General features: G+C 51.4%; 1 protein-coding gene across 2 annotated transcripts in view; it reads left to right on the top strand.

Annotated features, from left to right (window-relative positions):
• Positions 1–1,147: 1,147 nt before the first annotated feature.
• The window catches only part of JDP2 (Jun dimerization protein 2), a 41,251-nt gene continuing 23,605 nt past the window's right edge, over positions 1,148–18,793 (top strand). Inside the window, exons 1-2 of one of the 2 annotated variants that reach the window (XM_059055911.2) lie at positions 1,148–1,343; positions 10,987–11,210. In XM_059055911.2, the coding sequence (XP_058911894.1) occupies positions 1,163–1,343; positions 10,987–11,210 (405 nt within the window). In that variant the 5' untranslated portion in view covers positions 1,148–1,162. Of the gene's footprint in view, positions 1,344–1,683; positions 1,750–10,986; positions 11,211–18,793 lie in introns of those variants that run through there. The other variant, XM_059055912.2, reaches the window with a different exon arrangement.

Genomic DNA, 18,793 nt, shown 5'->3' with positions numbered 1-18,793 from the left:
AGAGCTGACAGTGAAGGTGAAAATGGTCAGTCCATGTCATTGGGACCTGCTCTGTCTTTCCCTCCATAAGACCCGTCCTCTGATCCAGAAAGATTTCCCTGCGCTGGGGCAATATGAATAGGAGCTCACTGTCCTCGAATTGAAGAGACCTGATCACTGGGCTCTGCTCACTTGCTTCCATCGGTCTCAAGGCTGGTTGTTTCTTTCTCTCTGAGCATCTGCACTCCAAGAAGGCATGAACTTTTTCTTTCACTTCCTTTCTTCTATGGGTGATGATCTGACATCACTCTGAGAAGGAGGCTGAAGGTCACTGAATATAAACACTGTCACTCCTCCCTGGCTGAGGCAGAAAGGCAGGGGGTTGGCTGAGTAACCAGGGGGTCTGGAGGAAGAGGATGCAAACCAGAATGCCAAGGTCTCAGGTGCCACATGTGTGCTTGAGGGCTCGGTGTCTCTGTGCCTTTACACACTGAAGGCACCGTGGAGGACGCATTTTCTCTGGAGTCACCCTTAACCATCTGCCACTCTTAAGAGGATGAAAGGTAGGAGTTCAGTTGGCAATGTAAGTTGTAAAGGGAAAGAAGGCCATTCGGGGTGGGCTGAGGGCAGCGGCTGCTCACACGGGTGTCTGCCTGCGCGTCCGTGAGCGGAAAGGAGAAGCCTGCTGGAGTGTGATAAAAAGCCCAGGGGTCAAACTCTGCAAGCCACGGGGAAAGGGAAAGGGGTGGGGGGCTCAGGCTGCAGTCCAAGGAGGGCAGGGCTCTTGCAGTGAACCACCCCAGGGCAGCTGTGGTGGCAGGTGGGCTAGTAGAGGTGGGTAGAGGCACCCAAACGCCTTGATCCTCTGCCCATCCTCTGCCCAGAAAAACGAAACAGGCTTGCGAGATCATTTCCTCACTCAGTGCTGAAGTGTCCAAGGATGAAAATGTGTTGAAATCCTCTCTCTCCCTCTCTCTTGCTCTCTCTCTCTCTCTCTCTCTCTCTCTCTCTCTCTCTCTCTCTCTCTCTCGGTTTGGGAAAAAAGAGCTAAGGACTGAGGAAGATGCTTCAACACAGGCTACGTCTGCTTCCAGGGCCTTTTGACTTGTCCGGCCGCCACCTTCTCATTGCTCTCGGCCCGAGCTGTGTCTCGGGGTGGAAGCCGGGCAGCTGTGCGCTGGGGATGCTCTTACATAACCGCCCGCCGCGTCCTGTTTCCTCGCGCGCTCCTGCACTGCCGGCTGGAAGAGCCGGGGGCCGCGATGGAGCCAGGGCCGCTGCTGCGGGGCCGGGGCCACCCCCGCGGGGAGCGGACCGCGAGGAGCCGCGGGAGCAGGGCGCGAAATGCGGCGGGGGAGGTGAAGGTCAGTGGGTGTGAAGCGCCGGATCCACACCCCCCTCCTCCCCTGTCCCCTCCTTCCCTTCCTCTCCGTCCCCCTCTGACGTCTGGAGCTGGCAGCTCGGCCGGTTCCGCATTCCCGACCCCTCCCCGCCGCCCAGGGGCCGCTATATAGCTGGGGCTGATGCAACCCGTCCCGCCGCCCGCCACAGCCTGCGGGAGGGACGCTCGGCGGCCGCGACGGGGGGGCGCTGGCGGCGGCGGACGCTGCAGCGGCGGCGGGGCTGGCGCCGCGGCGGCTCCCGGGCCGGGACGGGCCTGGGCACCGGGCGGAGCTCCGCGGGCCGGGCGGCAGCGGCGCTGAGCGGACACGGCGCCTGCAGCCGGGTCCCGGTCCCGGGGGCGCCGCCTCCGCCCGCGGCTTCTGCTCGGTGGGTGCTAGGGCGCGCGCTGGGGGCGCCGGGCCGGGCTGGGTGGGGCGCGCTGGCCGCGGGCACCTGGGACTGCCGCCCCCGCGCGGGCGGAGAGCGCCGGGCCCCGAAACCCGAGCCCCGCGGGGGAGGATCCCGCAGCCCCGGGACCCCGCGCTGCCCCGGAGGGGGACGCTGCAGTACGGGCCCCTCCCGCCAAGTGTCCGCGAGCCGGTGGCTTCCCTTTGGTTTCTACCCTGGGACGGGAGGCTCCGTTCGCTCCCGGGACAGCGGAGGCGCTCTCTCCGTCTCCCTCCCGTGCTCTCCTCCCCCGTCCGTTTGCAGGGAGGTGCTCTCCTTGCGCGGCGGGGAAGGCGGGTGAGTGGGGGAGAAAACTGCCCGGGGAGATGAGCCGCGGGGTGGAGATGGAGGGTGAAAGGCCAGGGAAGTGCAGGGTGCTGGTGGTGGAGGGATGACAGGGACCTGCTGGCAAGTCGTGCCCGCCGCATCCCCGTCGCAGGGAGGAAGCACGGCCCCCTGAGGACCTGGAGGAAGGCACTGAGAAGGGCTGGGGCTCTCCATACAATGAAGAGGGCTTCTCTCAGTGCCATTGCTCCGGGATTCCCCCTCTGGGAGGGGGTCTCGGGATGGCCGGGTCCGCTTTGGTCTCCCCCAGCTCCCAAGCCAGGTTACATAAGGAGGCCAGCCGGCTCCTCTAGGTAACGAGCCCCTTCTCTCCGGCCCAGCCCAGTTCAGACGGCTGTCTTCTGCCCCCCCACCCCCCACCCCGCAACCCACCAAAAGGAGCCTGAGCGGCTGCGGACTCCTGACCCTGCGGTTGCAGACCCAGGTTTTGCCTGGGTCAGTGGTGGGGTAGGGGGGACAGGGAGGCCTCCGCACCTCTGCAGGGATGGATGGGCCATGCCTGCGGCTGGAGATAGAGAGGCTGGTAAAAGAGGAGCTCAACTGACCCCTCGGGTCAGCTCCCGTAGCAAAATTGCCTGACCCTTGCACTGGGCCTCTCCCCCCCACCTCCCCCCACATCCAGGGCATTGGGCTGTGGCCTGACCACATGTGCTCAGGGCAGCTGGGCTCAGGTCTGCCTCTCTAAAAAGGGCTTGCAGACTGTGTGGGTGTGTGTTCCCAGGTTCAAATCTTCGTGGACTCCTCAGGGTTTAGTTTGAGGAACTGTGAGAAACTGAAGCTTTGAACCATGCTTGGGTGCCTGCTTGTCCTTTAAGGCCTTGCAGTGAACTGTGTTCACATGTTATCTCCCTTCCCCCCAACCTCCCTTCCCTGAGGGTTTTTTAAAACACCTCCCACTGTTTTCATCTTTCCAGCCAATCTGGCTGCAGTTTGGATGGACGCCTTATCTTCCATTGCAGGTTTCTAGGGGAGAGTTTAACTAGGTATCAGGTGTGAGCACGGCTCTGATTTTATATAAACCTGACGACCAGGGAAGAGAAGCAAGATCTATTCTCGTGCCTCTGGCTGGTTAAGGTTTTGCCTTGTTTAAAACAGGGAGGACGGATTTCTCAAAGACTCTTCTGTTCCCCTTCAACTTTGGCTTCAGTTCAGAGTTGCAGGCAGCTCCAGAATTTTCCTGAAGAGCTGGGCTCTGTGAGATCTGAAGGGCAGCTGGAAGGCATGGATTGGAGGCTTCTGACTTTTCTCCTGGGTGGGCTGCAGCCACCTCCAAGGAGATGTGTTGATAACTGGTAACAGTGTCCCCTAAGGAAGAATCTGGACAAGGATCTCTCCACTCACTCGCCGCCTGGCTTTTGCAGCCACCACCTGTTTGCAGGATGTGTGGGCATCTTTTCCAACCTGCCGAAAACTCGGCAGAAGGCTGAGAAGGGCTAGGCTCTCCAGGCCTTGTTTGTCGTGGGGCTGCTGGTGTTGCGACTGCCGTACAAGTGTCTCTGTTTCCAGCTCTGTTCTGGAAGAAAGGGGCCAATGCAGACTCTAGGTTGGCCTGCTCTGTATTCATTCAGCCCCAGCTCAACTTGAGCGATCAGAGCCAGGACTGAGGGCAAACTACATTCTTTTCTGCTTTTCTGCTGCAGGATGCAGTTTGCTTTTTTTCCATGTGAATGAATTATGTTGGAAACCGAAATGGGAGGAAGAGAAAAATAGAGTGAGTGTATATGGGTATGTGTGTGTGCATACCTGTATAGGCAGGGGGAGAGCAGCGGGCACATTATTTTTCCATTTTCCTTTAATTAAGGCTCTGTGGAGGCGTGCTTGAAAACAGAGGGTCTCCTATGCCTTTGAGGAGGGTGAGAACACTGTTTTGGCTGCGTCCTGGGCCATATGCAGTGTATGGTGGCCAATGAAACTGGGCCTGGCTCATTCTGTTGCTTGTCTTGGCAGTCGGTTCTGTGGCTTGTGTTACCAGCTCTGGAACTTACAGGCTGCCAAGCTCCGTGTGCCTGTGTGTGCGTGCACAAACGTGTGTGCGCGCGCTTGCTCTTGTGCGTGTGTGTATGGTTTGGCCTCCCAAAGCTCAGTGGAGACAAACGCGTTAGCGACCCCTGGTTGGAATTTTCAGCCTGTGTTTCTTTACACTCATCGCTGCGGGAGGCCCGGCCACAGCCCACCATTCTGGGTTTTTTTCAGTCTGTTTTCTTGCTGCAGCCCTTGGGATTCCATTTGTGGAGCTCCGTTTCCAAAGCTTTAACTGGCCAATGGCATATTTTTTAAAAAGGACCAAAGGATCGGTCACATTCTGTGTGTGTGTCTGTATTATGTATGATGCTATGAACTCCTGGCACCAAGGAACAGAGATGGGGTGAGGTGGAAAGAGAGTCTAGAAGTCTGGCCCACTGGCAGTTCTTTCCCAGCTTATTCTTGCTGCTCAGGATAAGGATCCTGGCAGAAATGACTTACTGTGTTTTTATTGAGCACCTACATTAGGCAGGGGAGAAAGCTGTGTTTACAGGCAGAGCTTGTCAAAAGCATTTCCCTGGTCTCCAGGGAAGAACCTTTCTTGGGGAGAGGTTCCAGTTTCTTCTATGGCTGGGATGGCTATGCAGGGATCAGGCTGTGTCCGTGGCTTCTCCTGACACCCACCACATCAGATTCTCTTATGAAGATCCGAGGAGTGACTCCTTCTAAGCAGTGCAGGGTTACAGTGGATTGAAGGACACAGGAGATGCCGGTGCTCTGCTTCTGTAGGCGGGCGTGGAAACCCAGCCAGCTGGGAGTGCCCTGTGGCCAGTGATCTATGCAGTTGTGTTCTGGCCTGTGAGATGGAGGAGCACTTAGGGGAAACTGAGGCAGAGGGCAGGTGCTGGGTCTCATTTCCGCACCTTTGTACCCAGCCCTGATCTGCCGCCTGTTGTTTCTATTCTGCAATAACTGCCTGGATGCAGGATGGTCCTGCCTCCTTGAGATTTAGAGTCGGAAAGTGGGAGAGCAGAGAATTCCCTGGGCTGGATCCCGGGATCCTCCTCATGGCCATAGGACTGGGAGATCAGTGTTAGATGGAACTGGGAACTGTGCAGAAGGGACCTTAAGGGGTCATCAAGCACTAGTGTTCCTCCAGGAAGGAAGGCCCTTGAAGCTACACTGACTTCACACTCACCAAGTGCAGGTGCTGTTCTAGGTGCTTTCCAAGTATTAATGAATTTAATCTTCTTCTCAGCCTTACAGGGCAAATAATGTTATTAGTCCCATTTTGCAGCTGAGGAAAGTGAGGCACAGAGAGTCTCGGGAACTTGCCCAAAGTCACACAGCTAGTAGGGGCAGAGCTAGGATTTACACTCAGATGATCTGGCTCCGGAGTTTCCACTTTAACCTGCCTCACTCTCCTGCCTGTAGAGCTGAGCCAGCCATTGGAGATGGTCTTTTGCTGCTTGCCTTTTTCTCCACCTTGGAGCTTTCACCATCCTTTTGCTCCCTGCCTCCTGGATCTCCTTGTCTTTTGGAAGCTGCTTGACCTGCATCGTTTCAGATTCCAGGAGAGAGGTCATCCCAGGTGATTCCTTAGCTCCAAGAACAGATTTGGTGTTTAATTCTCCAAGATTCATGATAGTTAGTACTATGCTCTGTAATGACTGGTCTGGCACCTCTCTGCCCTCTCTGCCGCCCAGCCCCTGCCATGGACTTCTGCCCTCCACATCTTCCTCCTGGGACTCTTCCCAGGCTCCAGTTCCCAAGACCTCCCACCCACTGATTTCAGTTGCCAGTTACTTGCTCTTGACTTCCAGCCCCACTAGTGCTCCTGGGGCCTGACCCTATGAACTCCGCTTGCTCCTTGACCTGCCCTCACTCACCTCCACTTTCTTTAGGCCCAGGCCTTGCAGCCTTAGGCTATCTGCACTCATTTGCACACCCATTCCTGGCTCCTGATGGCAGTCCAGGCCAGCTGTTTGCCTGGAGGGGAGAAAACCTTCTCAAAGAGACCCCGGGATTTTAGAGCCTTCCTTAAACTTTTTTTCCTATGGACAGAAGGTTCATGATGCAGATCCTAACTTTCTCTTGATCTGTCTTTAAAAAAAAAAAAAAATCTATCTTTGCCATTCTAGATGTAGATGCCAATTACTGGGCACTTTCTAATAGGAGTAGCCTTTTACAATTTTGACACATCAAAGCAAGACTATTGTTAATTTATAGATACTCCCATTAAGGAATATGATAATATCTTACAGATTTACATACAGTAAATAAGAGAAGAAAATAAGAGCGAAAAACTTAAGTTTTAAAGTTATCTCTTCATTCTTTTGGCTGAAAGGACTTCATCTTAATATCTCCCAATAGGGCCCATTTTCTGGACTTGAAGTGTTTTGTGACTTTTTTTCTGTGTGCCTACAAGTCCCTGAGGAAGTCAGGTTAGAGAGATACAGATATCAGATTTTTTCTTTAGGTTCTTTTCCCTTGGATCCACCTGGTCCCTGTTTCTTTCAAGCTGCCTCTTAGAAAACTGCATCAAACCACCCCAAATCGGGCTTCCCTGGTGGCGCAGTGGTTGAGAATCTGCCTGCCGATGCAGGGGACACGGGTTCGTGCCCCAGTCCGGGAAGATCCCACATGCCGCGGAGCGCCTGGGCCCGTGAGCCATGGCCGCTGAGCCTGCGCGTCCGGAGCCTGTGCTCCGCAACAGGAGAGGCCACAACAGTGAGAGGCCCGCATGCCAAAAAAAAAAAAAGAAAGAAACCACCCCAAATCTTAGGCTCAACAGCAGCTTAGGGTCCACTGTGACCTCCTCCAGAATGCTTTCTGTCTTATTCATGCCTTGCTTGTCAGTCTTATCTTTGATCTGTACATTACCCAGTTTTTCTTCACTGGCTATTTTCCAAGTTGTTCCTGGTCAGTGTCCTGAATTGCCAGTCTTTTTTTTTTTTTTTTAAATTTATTTATTTTAATTTATTTTTATATTTTTATATGGCAGGTTCTTATTATTTATCTATTTTATACATATTAGTGTATATATGTCAATCTCAATCTCCCTAATCATCCTACCACCACTCCCCTCCCCACTTTCCCCCCTTGGTGTCCATTCGTTTGTTCTCTACATCTGTGTCTCTATTTCTGCCTTGCAGACCGGTTCACCTGTACCATTTTTCTAGATTCCACATATATGCATTAATATACGATATTTGTTTTTCTCTTTCTGACTTCCTTCACTCTGTATGACAGTCTCTAGGTCCATCCACATCTCTACAAATGACCCAGTCTCATTCCTTTTTATGGCTGAGTAATATTCCATTGTATATACGTACCACATCTTCTTTATCCATTCGTCTGTCGATGGGCAATTAGGTTGCTTCCATGACCTGGCTGTGGTAAATAGTGCTGCAGTGAACATTGGGGTGCCAAAGTCGTTCTGGATTCTAGGCCTGTCTTTTGAAGCACAGGCACTATTTGCCAATATGGGTCTTCTGCCAGTGTATAGCATTTGCTCTTTATTTATGCATCCCAGTTACTAATGGAGACATGGAGGGTGTTTATCTTCCTTATGGACTTCTGGGCCCCAGAGGGAAGAAACTCTGGGTTCTTCCCTTAAAACTTTTAGTGTGTACTTCTCCTTCTCCCACTAAACTGTTTCTGTATGGAACAACCAGTTTGGAGATGATTTCACCTCTTGTCATCTTTCCTCTGTCTTCTTTGAAGTGGGTAAATTCCTCCTGGCTGTTATTGGTTCCCTGCCACCTGCCTCCCCCCGCTTTTATAGATACCTAAATCACATCAAATTGTTTTATTTTTCAAATCACCCAAGTTGCCTTTCAGCCTTGGCTCAGCAGTCAGCTCCTTCCAGTTAATGGGGATCCAATTATGAAAGGCAGCTGCTCTAGCTCCTCCATCTTTTGTCCCCCACCCCCGGAGCCCTTTAGGATGACTTCCCGCTGGTGAATGTCAGCTGTTGTGGTTGTCTCCTAGGAATGGCATGTGTTAAGGACTTTGTGGTTTGTATCTGAGCTGTTAGGGGCACCCTTGGGCGGAAAGGCAGGAGAGGGGGATTTTTTGCTTCTGCAAAGGAAAACCTGGTGCCCAATTCCCTGGGTGAGGCTTGTCACTGGGGCAGGTTCACAGGGCAGCAGGAATGGTAAGAATTCATGGGGCTGCAGCCTCCAGTGGGTGCTCCCTCTGGCAGGGGGGGTTCTCACAGTAGCAGAGAATTCATTATATTTTTGGATCATTTGTTAGTATCTCATTTATACCTTCTGTATGAAAATAAACAGAAGCTGCAAGCCGAGCCTATCATTCCCGGAACAGAGTGGGGTCTGGCTTCCATCTCCTGAGATGGCTCTGGCAGGGAAACATACAGAAGGAAGCCTCTGGAGGGTTTTTCTTGGGGTCTACCGTGGGAACGAATAATCTGGAGGTGGATGACGAGCATATAAACTTCCAGAGACGGATCCTTTCCCTACTCACTGAATTTTGCTCTGCCATGAATTCATCATTCATTTCTTCGTTCATTCATTCATTTGACAAGTATTTGTTGATTATCCTTTCTGTGCCAGAAATGTTGCACTACTCACCCCTTAAAATCACCCCTTCGCTCGCTAAGTGACCACATGGCACATTTGGCCACACATGAATGGGTCCTTACAGTATCGGGAGGTTCTGGGGCTTCTGACCAAGGAGGGGATTTTGCACTATATTTTTGCTTTGCTCCATACCTGAGGTGTGGTGCCTCTCTCCCCTGGTAGGGGTTTGTGTCCAGCTGAAACACCAGGCATAGGACATTTTCAAGCTTCCCATCTCCTGTCCATTTTGACTAGCTCAGTTAAACATCCTTCCTGGGGTTGCTGACTCCTTGTAGCATCAGTTCAGGTCTAGAAGGGGGAGTTTTGTAGGTTTTTTTTCCCCTCTTCTGAGGAAGAGATATGAGTTTCCTTTGTCAGTTTGGCTCAGGTAGCCTGAAATCACCCCCCTTCGCCCCACCCTCCACCGCCTGTCAAATATCCACATGGCTGGGTCCAGGCATCATTTTGCCACAGAGGAGTGAGTCCTTACACTGGCCCCTTTCTTATTCTCCCTGGAGGAGTTCCGGGGAGACATGTAGCTCATCCACCATGCCCCAGAGCGGCCTCCTGGCATGGCAGCCTGAAGCCCTCTCTGCATTGCAGGCCTGGCTCCAGAGGGTGGAGGGAGTGACTTTCTCACTGAAAGTGGTCTGACATCACATCTTCCCTGTCTTGCCAAATACACCCCTCTGTATGGGAAGAGAGAGTGAAGACAGAAAGATAGGTCAAAGCTTCTCCCTCAGGATTTCCAAGACAGATGAAGTTTTAATTTTATAGCCCTGTGCAGAGAGGCGGGAAGGGGGAGAAATGATTTTTTTTTTTTTAAATTTTTGGCTGCTTTGGGTCTTCGTTGCCACATGCGGGCTTTCTCTAGTTGCGGCGAGTGGGGGCTACTCTTCATTGCGGTGCGCGTGCTTCTCACTGTGGTGGCTTCTCTTGTTGTGGAGCACAGGCTCTAGGCTCACGGGCTTCAGTAGTTGCAGCACGTGAACTCAGTAGTTGTGGGTCATGGGCTCCAGAGCACGGGCTCAGTAGCTGTGGCGCACGGGCTTAGCTGCTCCACGGCATGTGGGATCTTCCCGGACCAGGGCTCGAACTCGTGTCTCCAGCATTGGCAGGCGGATTCTTAGCCACTGCGCCACCAAGGAAGCCCGAGAAATGATTTTTTTCCTTAGGGCTGGAATCCAGAGGCAGTTTTGTACTGAAATGCTACTTACAAGCCTGTTTAGAAGCCAAGACTGTGTACAACTGACCTCTCTAGTGTTCTCAATGCCTCTTGGCTCATAGTAGGTGGTTGACAATTGGATGGATGGATGGATGGATGGATAGGTAGGAGCCTCCTGTAAGTGGCCAGAAAGTCTGGCTTTATTAGCAGACAAGCTTTCTTCCCTGCCATCTGTGCCTTGAAGGGATAGTTTCTTACCCATGAGCTTTCCCCAGTGAAAAGAAGGAAAAAGAATTTCCTTAGTGTTGACCTGTCTAATTTATGTCTTTCTTTCATGCCTGAATCTGTCTTCCCTTGCAAACCTTCTGGGTCTGGTGGAGCTAGAATATGTGTTTGCTTTGAAAGTGAAGAGCCCGTGGAGGACTTTTCTCGTACTGGGCTCCACTGGGGAAGCACATGCTAATGAATTCCGTCTCCTGTGGCTCAGTCTCTTCCTCACAGATGCCAGATGCACACACTCACACACACATTCACTGTTAACTTAGATCTGCTTCATCTCGTATTCAGGGTGTCTTAACAAGTATGCAGAATGGGATGTGTCATTTGAGGGGAAGCACCATGACAGCCCCAAAATAGCTCCCTCTTAAACAGGTGCAAAGGTGCTTGAGATGCGTCCATTCTGATCCATTCTCTTCGGAGGAAGCGTGTTGCAGTCTAAATCCAGCTCCTCCAGTTTTAACTGTGTACAGTCTGGAGCGAGTTCTCTTTCTAAGCCTTGGCTTCTTCCTCCATGTCATGGCCTCTGACCCAGTCTTACGGGACTGATGGAAGGATTACCGCAGTGCCCAGCCCATAGCAAATGCTGAATCAATGTGGCCTATGATTGGGTTAAGCATTGCCTAAGTGCCAACAATAACCTTGGTGTGAATTAGCTGATCAAGTTTCCCTCAATAACAGAATGGACTTAAGGGCAGGAAGAGCAACTTAAGGTGAGGAAGGGGTTTAGGGGGACATTGGTGAAAGAAAGGGTGGGATCCTGGTAAGACACAGGGACTTAAACCCCTCATGGAACCTCTCACTCGGCTGACAGTGCCTGTCCTGCTCTTCTCCTGTCTACTCCAGGCTGGACTGCTGCTCCTTCTGCTATGATGCCTGGGCAGATCCCAGACCCTTCCATGACTGCGGGCTCTCTGCCAGGGCTCGGCCCCCTGACCGGACTCCCCAGCTCGGCTCTGACTGCAGAGGAGCTGAAATACGCCGACATCCGCAACATTGGGGCCATGATTGCCCCTTTGCACTTCCTGGAGGTGAAGCTGGGCAAGAGGCCCCAACCCGTGAAGAGTGAGGTGAGCGAGCCTTGTTCCCCCAGGTCAGGATCCTGGGGGGGAGGGTAGGACGCCTGGATTAGTGTCCTAGATCCAGCCCTAAACTCACCGTGTGACCTAAGCCTTGCTGTTTAACATGGGGTCTGAGGACCAGTAGCATCCATGTCAGTAACATCCTGAGGTTGTTAGAAGTGCAAAATCTCAGGCCCCACCCCAGACTGTCTGAATCCGAATCTGCGTTTTAACAGGCTCCCCTGGGGAATTCACGGCCATGTTAGCGTTTGAGAAGCACTGGGCTAGGGCAGGATGCCGAACCCTTCTCTGGTTCTTTGAGGGGCAAGGGAAGAGTGATTAATAATAAAAGTATTGAATAATAACATTTGGCCATCTCTCTGGGGTGCTAGGGGCGGTGGGGTCAGGGGAGATAATGAGAATGTGCACATGCTTTGAAAAGGATATAAGGCAATGCCAATATTGGGTTAGCTTTAAAAATTATTGTCATTAGTCACATCATTGTCTCTATTGCTCTTGGCCCCAGGCTGGAGCTGAGAGCAGGAACTTGGAGGAGGGGTGGTGTGGGCTCCCTTCCCAAGCTGCTGCCGGAGCTGGACTTGGCCTCAGTCGCCCGGCATCGTCTGCCTTAGCTGATGTTTGCAGAGGACCCACACTTGGAGCATGCCCTCCTCGGGTCCCTTGGAGCTGCAGTGCTCGGGAGCCTTACTTGTAGAGGAGTAGCTTTTCCTTGGGGACTGTGGAGAAGCAGAAGTCCCCAGTGTGGGTGAGCATCGGTGCTGGACACGTCCCCGGTCACTTCCCCAGGGCTGGCGATTTGTCCAAAGGCCTTCCCCAGTGAGGTCCCCAGCAGGGCCATTTCTTCAGAGGCCGGCCAGAGTAGCTGCTCGCCTGGAAGGGAGAAGGAGCCCATGGTGGGAGCTGGAGAGGCGGCTGGGCCAGAGGCCTGGTGGGAGGCAGCTGAGTGCCAGGTGCTGGGCCGCCCTGCGGGGAGGGAGCATTCACAGAGGTGCGCCCGGGTGGGGGGGTGCTCATCCTGTAGGATGGAGCTCACAGGGCTGGACGTCCCAGAAAGGGGGACTCTTAGTGGAGAAAGGTGTCTGGGTACCGGCAGGGGGGAGTTGGGTATTTTAATGCCATTCCTGCTCTGCCCTCCCTCTCCCCATAAGTACCATAAAAATTGCACAGAAGGACTGCTGGGGAGCTCGGCCGGGGGTGGCACACTGGCTGTTGGCGGGCCGGATGTGGCTCTCAGGTGTGTTTTGTTTGGCCTGCGCAGTGTTTTAAAAGAAGCTGGAACCAACATTTCACTAGAAAATTTGGATTTTAGTCTTTGATTACAAAGTGGCAAGATCTGGCCACACTGTGCCCTGTTCTGGCACGGCCACAAGTGGTCCCCCGCTTCACTTCTTTGCTCTCTCCAGCCTCCCACAGCCCCGGCGCCTCCCTGTTACTCTCGATTTTGCTTACACTGTCAGTTTTACTTTTGTTGCCACTGGCTGCCTTCATTTACCTCGGACCGCGTGGCCCCTACTGTAGACATTTGTGCTGGAGACACCTGGATTAGGTGCCCTGTAGATGCCCACTAAAGACGGTTGATTACAAGATGAGAGTTGACGGTGATTATATTCTTCTGAATTGATTTTGTCAATGAGCATGCTGTGGATAGCACTTTCTGGCTTAGTTAGGGCTCTGTGTTCTTTATGGAGAGCCCTTATGTTTGGTCCTGTGCTATTTTGCCTTCCCAGGCCCAGAACTTGAAAGCATTCATTTCTGGGTCATTCCATAGTATTTAAAACCAGTAGCTAAGCAGGGGCACTGAGGCTGTGGGGTTGATGAGGAGCCGGTGCTTTGGTCTCTGGGATCTGCCTGGAGGCAGGGGCTGAGTTACCACCTCTCCCCTCCGCAAAAGGCGCTGGAGGAGCTTGCTTGCTTGCTTGCTTTTTTTTTTGAAAAGGGCTTTATTTAGATTGGGTATTTTTACATTTCACAGCCTCCCCCAAATTGGTGACATATGCCCTGTACCTGACAGTGACGTGCTGTCCTCCCAGGCACCCAAAAACACACACCATCCAGGCTGTGAAAATAACAAAAGCCATTTTTAGGGCATATTTGCATGTCCCCTCCCTCGCTGTCAGACTGCAGCTTAGCGGGTGCTGACATGGAGTAAGGTCAGCCCTGCACTGGGAACCGACCTCCGATGTTCTAGGTCAAACCCAAGATGGGTGGGGGTTCATTCTGAGAGCAACTGAAAGATAAAGGGGGTTGGGAGAGAAACTTGCAGCTGGAGAACCTTATGTCCCGAAGATTTATTTGCATATAGCACACTGCCTTTGGTGGATTTTCACACTGGCATTTTGGACTAGTAAAACTTTCTTGAATAATAATAAGATATGAGCTCACATTTATTAAACGTTTAATATGTAGCAGGCCCTGTGCTAAAGGCTTAACATGTAGTCTTGTTTATTCCTTACCTGTCCTAGTGATCTGGTTCTCCCCATTTTTTTTTCTTTTTTTTTTGTGGTACGCGGGCCTCTCACTGTTGTGGCCTCTCCCGTTGCGGAGCGCAGGCTCTGGATGCGCAGGCTCAGCGGCCATGGCTCACGGGCCCAGGCGCTCCGCGGCATGTGGGATCTTCCCGGACCGGGGCACGAACCTGTGTCCTCTGCATCGGCAGACGGATTCTCAACCACTGCGCCACCAGGGAAGCCCTGGTTCTCCCCATTTTAAAGAAGAGGAATTTGGGAATTCCCTGGTGGTCCAGTGGTTAGGACTCAGCGCTTTCACTGCTGTGGCCTGGGTTCAATCCCTGGTCAGGGGACTGAGATCCCGCAAGCCGCGTGGCAGAGCCAAAAATAATAATAATAAAATAAAATAATTGAAACATAAGGAAAAAAATAAAGAAGAGGAATTTGAGGTCCAGGGAGGAGGAGGTCAAGTCACTCAGGGTCGCACGGCTGGAAGGTGGCAGAGCTGGGCCCTGCATGGGCAAGACGCTGCTGCTGTGATAGTGGTTGGCACCGGGCACAGTGCTGGGCGCTCTCTGTGAAGCATCTTGTTGAACTCGCGCGAGAACCCTTCTGAGGTCATTATTATTGCTGTTGTTATTGTTATGCCCACATTGTGGATGCAGTCAACAAGTCTTGGGGACATCCAAGGTCACGCAGCTGCAAAATGAGGCCAGACAGTCTGACTTTTCAGCCAAAGCTTTAACCTTATGCTATGCTGCCTCCTGTGCTCTCTGCCAGACTTCCAGGCCACCATCGGGCTGGGGAAGCGGGATGAACCTGGCCCCAGAATCCTCCATCATTTTGATGGCACCCCCAGATTAACGCTGAGCCCGGCCGTTCTGCAGCCATATCATCTCCCAGGCCCCTGGAGAGAGGACGGGCCGAGCCACTGTGCAAGCTGCTCTGTCCCAGCTGGCTCTTGGGCTGTCCGCCTTATAGAGGCCAGCAGCCTCTTGGACCATGTCCAAATACATGAAGCAGTGGGTAAAAGAAAATCAGAGGAATTAAGTTAAAGGACGGGTTTTGTAAATGATAAAATGCTTTGTGCTGATGTTTTAATTGGGTTAGCCAAAAAGTTCGTTCGTGTTTTTTCCGTAAGGTGTTACGAAAAGCCTGAACGAACTTTTTGGCCAACCCAATATTATAGGGTCGTCACATCACGTTAAACTATTTTTGTGCCAAGTGCTTCCCCTCAGTCCATTTGTCCAACAGATATATGCGAAGCACCTACCATGTGCCAAGCACCGGGCCAGACACTGGGAGCTGAACCATAAGCAAAGTAGACAAAGTCCACCTTCTCTTGGACTATGTATTGGAGTGGGGATATCCCAAAATAAGCAAGTTCGTATACAGTATAAAAGGCCAGGTACTGGTCAGTATTGTGAAGAAAAGCTAAGAAAACCAAGTGGATGGGAAGTGGCCAGACTGCTCATTGTGAGGGTTGGCTAGGGAATCTGGGCATGTTATATTGTGGCTTATGGGATTTTTAGAGCCAATGCTTCTCTCTTTCTCTTTGTCCTTCTTTCCTTTCCAATACTCCTTTTCAAGACAGCTTTGCTCTCTGGCTTTCTCCGGAGCTTTCCTTCCTTCCTTCACTTTTTGTTCTGCAGCCCCTTAAGCTGGAGTCCTCCACCAAGCACTCTCTGTTGTCCTGGAGATCTCAGCCCTTCCTGGGTGGGTCATCTCCGAGTGGGCTGCAGTGGCCATGCCCTGCCTCTGGGCCTGGAATGCATTTCCAGTAGTGGCGGAGGGAGGCCAGAAGCCCCGCCCTTGTGTGTGTGCACATGCGCACACAAGCACACGTATACACACACACAGAGCAAGCAGCGACTTAACAACCTGCTGGATGGAACCCCTCACCCTCTGTGTCACCCTGCAGTGCTCTAGAGGGGACTCAAGTTCCAGGGAGGTTAGTCTGGATGACCTTTTAAGAAAGATATTGCAAACTGCCATTCCATGGGCAGGAGTCAGCCTACAGATGAATCTTGTTTGGCCCTCACAGTGTGAGTTGTTTTTTTTTTTCTTTCTTCTTCTTCTTCTTCTTCTTCTTCTTCTTTTTTTTTTTTTAATTGAATGAGTTGCTATATTTAAAAGCCAGGAAATGTGGACTTTTTGGCTTCTTTAAAAAACCCAGAATATCTGGGTACTCTAGACCCACATCTTACTTGCCACGAGAAGCTGGAGCTGAGCTTACTGTATTGGCATGTGGTCCTCATTTCTCTGCAGTCCCCACCACCTCCTGTTGCCTTTCCCAGCCCGCTTCACAATGCCTATGTCACCAGCCGGCTTTTGAGTTTGTGTCCTGTGTTTAGGTCCCAAGGATAGGGACTACATCTTCCATTCCAGCAGTCGGTGGACAGTGCCTGGCCTGTAGACTGTTTAACACATGCCTGTTGGTTTGAACGTTAATAAGCTGTATCAACTGGGCAAGTCACTTAAACTTTCCATCTCTTGGTTTCTATACCTCCCAATTCTCACCTCCAAGCATTTGTCCATTTCTTTTTCTACTTCTGAACATAAGCAACTTCAGGCTAAAGACAAGAGGACACAATGAAAATCAAACCAACCATTCCCAAACTTGGTTGATCATCAAAACCACTTGGAAAACTTCTTATGAATCCAGATTTCCAGACCCAACCTTGGATCCATGGCCTCAGAATCTCTGAGGGCAGAGTCCAGGGAATCTGTGTTTTTAGTAGGTCCACAGAGTACTTGGCTACATTTGGGAACCTGACTTTATCTGTTTGTACTTCTTGTGCTCTTCTGATCCCTATCAGGGGGCCTTCTGTGGGTGTCCCCTTGAGGGGTCAGTGTGTGCATTCCATCGTGGACTGTCTCTCCAGCATGTCCTACATGTGGCGACTAGATCCTTGTCCCTCATCCTCTTGAGAACAGGAGAGGAGACTTAGCTGTTTGTGGATTTCGCATCGGTCATCTCCCAACTTCTCCAGGGGACCTAGAGAACATTTAGAAGGCTTGCACCTTTGGAAGAAGTGGGACTTCGAATCCATGAACTACAGTGTGGTCTTGGAGGGTGTGCTCACCCTAGGAGTTTGCTCACCGAAAAGACCAAAATGTTCATCCATGTTTAGCCTGAGTATAAAAAGTTTCCCCAAACCAGCTGATGTGCTGGGTAAATGTTGGCCTAAGCATGCTTATGTTTTTAGTGATTTAAAACATAAAGGCAGCCCACTGACATTTTTTTAGCAAGGCTTGCATAATTGGTTTTTAATTTGTGGCTCTTTGGAATAGCATTGGCCTTCTTCCCTCTGACTCAGATGCTTTTTCTGTCTCATACTTGCTTGGCAGAGAGATCCAATCTGTCCCTTCTTGGAATAGAGTCTCCCAACTCATCTTTGAAATCCTAAATTTCCACTTTCGTTCCGTCACTTTGTTAGCACGTTTTCCAAAGCTGTTAGCTTTTTTTTTTTTCCTTTAATCATGTAATTTGAGGGCAAACGAGTGATAGCTAAAGGCAACCATGCGTGTGTTTAACTTCGGTCCCTGTGGTATTGAGTCTTATTTGATACCATACCCTGAGCATTCACGAGGGTTCCAAATCTCTTATTTAACATCATAGGTTGGTCACACCTGCTGTTCTCCTAGCACTGGGTCCCTTGGAGAGGTTGTGGTAGGGACATGGCTGGATCTGTATGTTCTTAGCAGAAATCAGACACTTCTGAAAAGTTCAAGGAGTCCCATGCTGCCTTCTTAGACCTCTGTTTTAAGATGGGGATAATGATAGCACCTACCTTGTAGTGCTGCTGTGATTATTAAGTGAACTAGTGCAGGTAAAGAAGGGCTTCACAGATAACTGGCACTTAATAAGATACACGACAAACATGACTGAGATTACTTTTCGTATGTGTGGATCAGGCAAGTTAGTTTTTGTAATTGATTCAAAAACTGTTCCTTGGGCTTTCATTTGCTTGAGGTATTTTGCCCTTGGATGTGGTGGGTGGCCTGAGTGTTTGGAGGTGTCCAGGCGTCGTGGGAGTGGGGCACCATCCTGGCTTTCTAACCAGACGGGCTGCTTCTTGGGCCTGGGAAGAGCTCTAGGCTTATTCAAGCTTCTGGGTTCAAACTCCATCTCCATCTCCCATTCTCTGTATGGCCTTGGACAGGTCAGCTGGTCTTTTTTGAGCACAGTTTCCTCATTTGCAAAAGGGGGAAACTGATGCTCATGGAATTTCATCGTGAAGTTTACTGTGTGTAAAGATAACCTTGACTACAGCGCATTACACCTGTAAATCACCTTTACTAGGGACTGAGTCCACTTGCAGTGAATCACACTACAAATTCTGACAGCACTTGTCTTTCCAGTGTCTTGTACCCATGACCTGGGTTTCAGGGAAGCAAGCAGACCTTCCTGTTTCTCACTGTTTATGTACTGATGGTTTAGATGCAGCCACAGTTTTAGTTACCATCACAAACTGTGAATGAAAAGGCCCTTCAACCCTCTGATTTCCACTAAGCTGCCCTGTGTGACCCCTTATCTTGTTTCCTGTGGTGTTAAGGACGTTGCTGGATTCTCATGAATCATCAGTTTTTTTAGCAGCCCTATGAAGTGGCCTCTTCTATCAATGCTGGTCATCTTACGTTGGTGTCCCCAGACCCACTGGTAATATGCACTCAGAGTTGGGAATCTGAGTCCCCTCACAGGTCCTTCTCTGGCTGAACAACTCTGGAGCCAGCCAGATCTCTTTCAATTCAACTGTGCCCAAAAGAGAGAAGACAACTTCACTTGAGCTTGGAGCTGGGAGACCTAGAAGGACACTGGGGCAGATTCGGGTAGGCTGCAGAGATAATTGGAGTGAGGTCAATGGGCCACCTCTGGGTTTAGCGACCCCGTGAGCCTGCGCATGTCCTGCCCTCTGTGGGGCTCATTGACTGTGCTCTGCTTTTTGGCTGCAGGGTCCCCTTTTACTGAGTACAGTGCCTGTGCCTGTCTTGGGTGACAAGCTCCTCCACGGCTTGCTTCCGTGGCCCTTCTCCCTGCCTCTACCATGAACCACCATCAGTACAGAACCTTGGCTCTTTGGAAGCCCTGTAGCCAGGCAGGAGTGCTGATTGGAACAGTCT

This window comes from Kogia breviceps, chromosome 3 (genome assembly GCF_026419965.1).
Source record: "Kogia breviceps isolate mKogBre1 chromosome 3, mKogBre1 haplotype 1, whole genome shotgun sequence".
NCBI classification, from domain to species: Eukaryota; Metazoa; Chordata; class Mammalia; order Artiodactyla; family Physeteridae; genus Kogia; species Kogia breviceps.
This window is presented reverse-complemented; position numbering and strand designations above follow the sequence as displayed.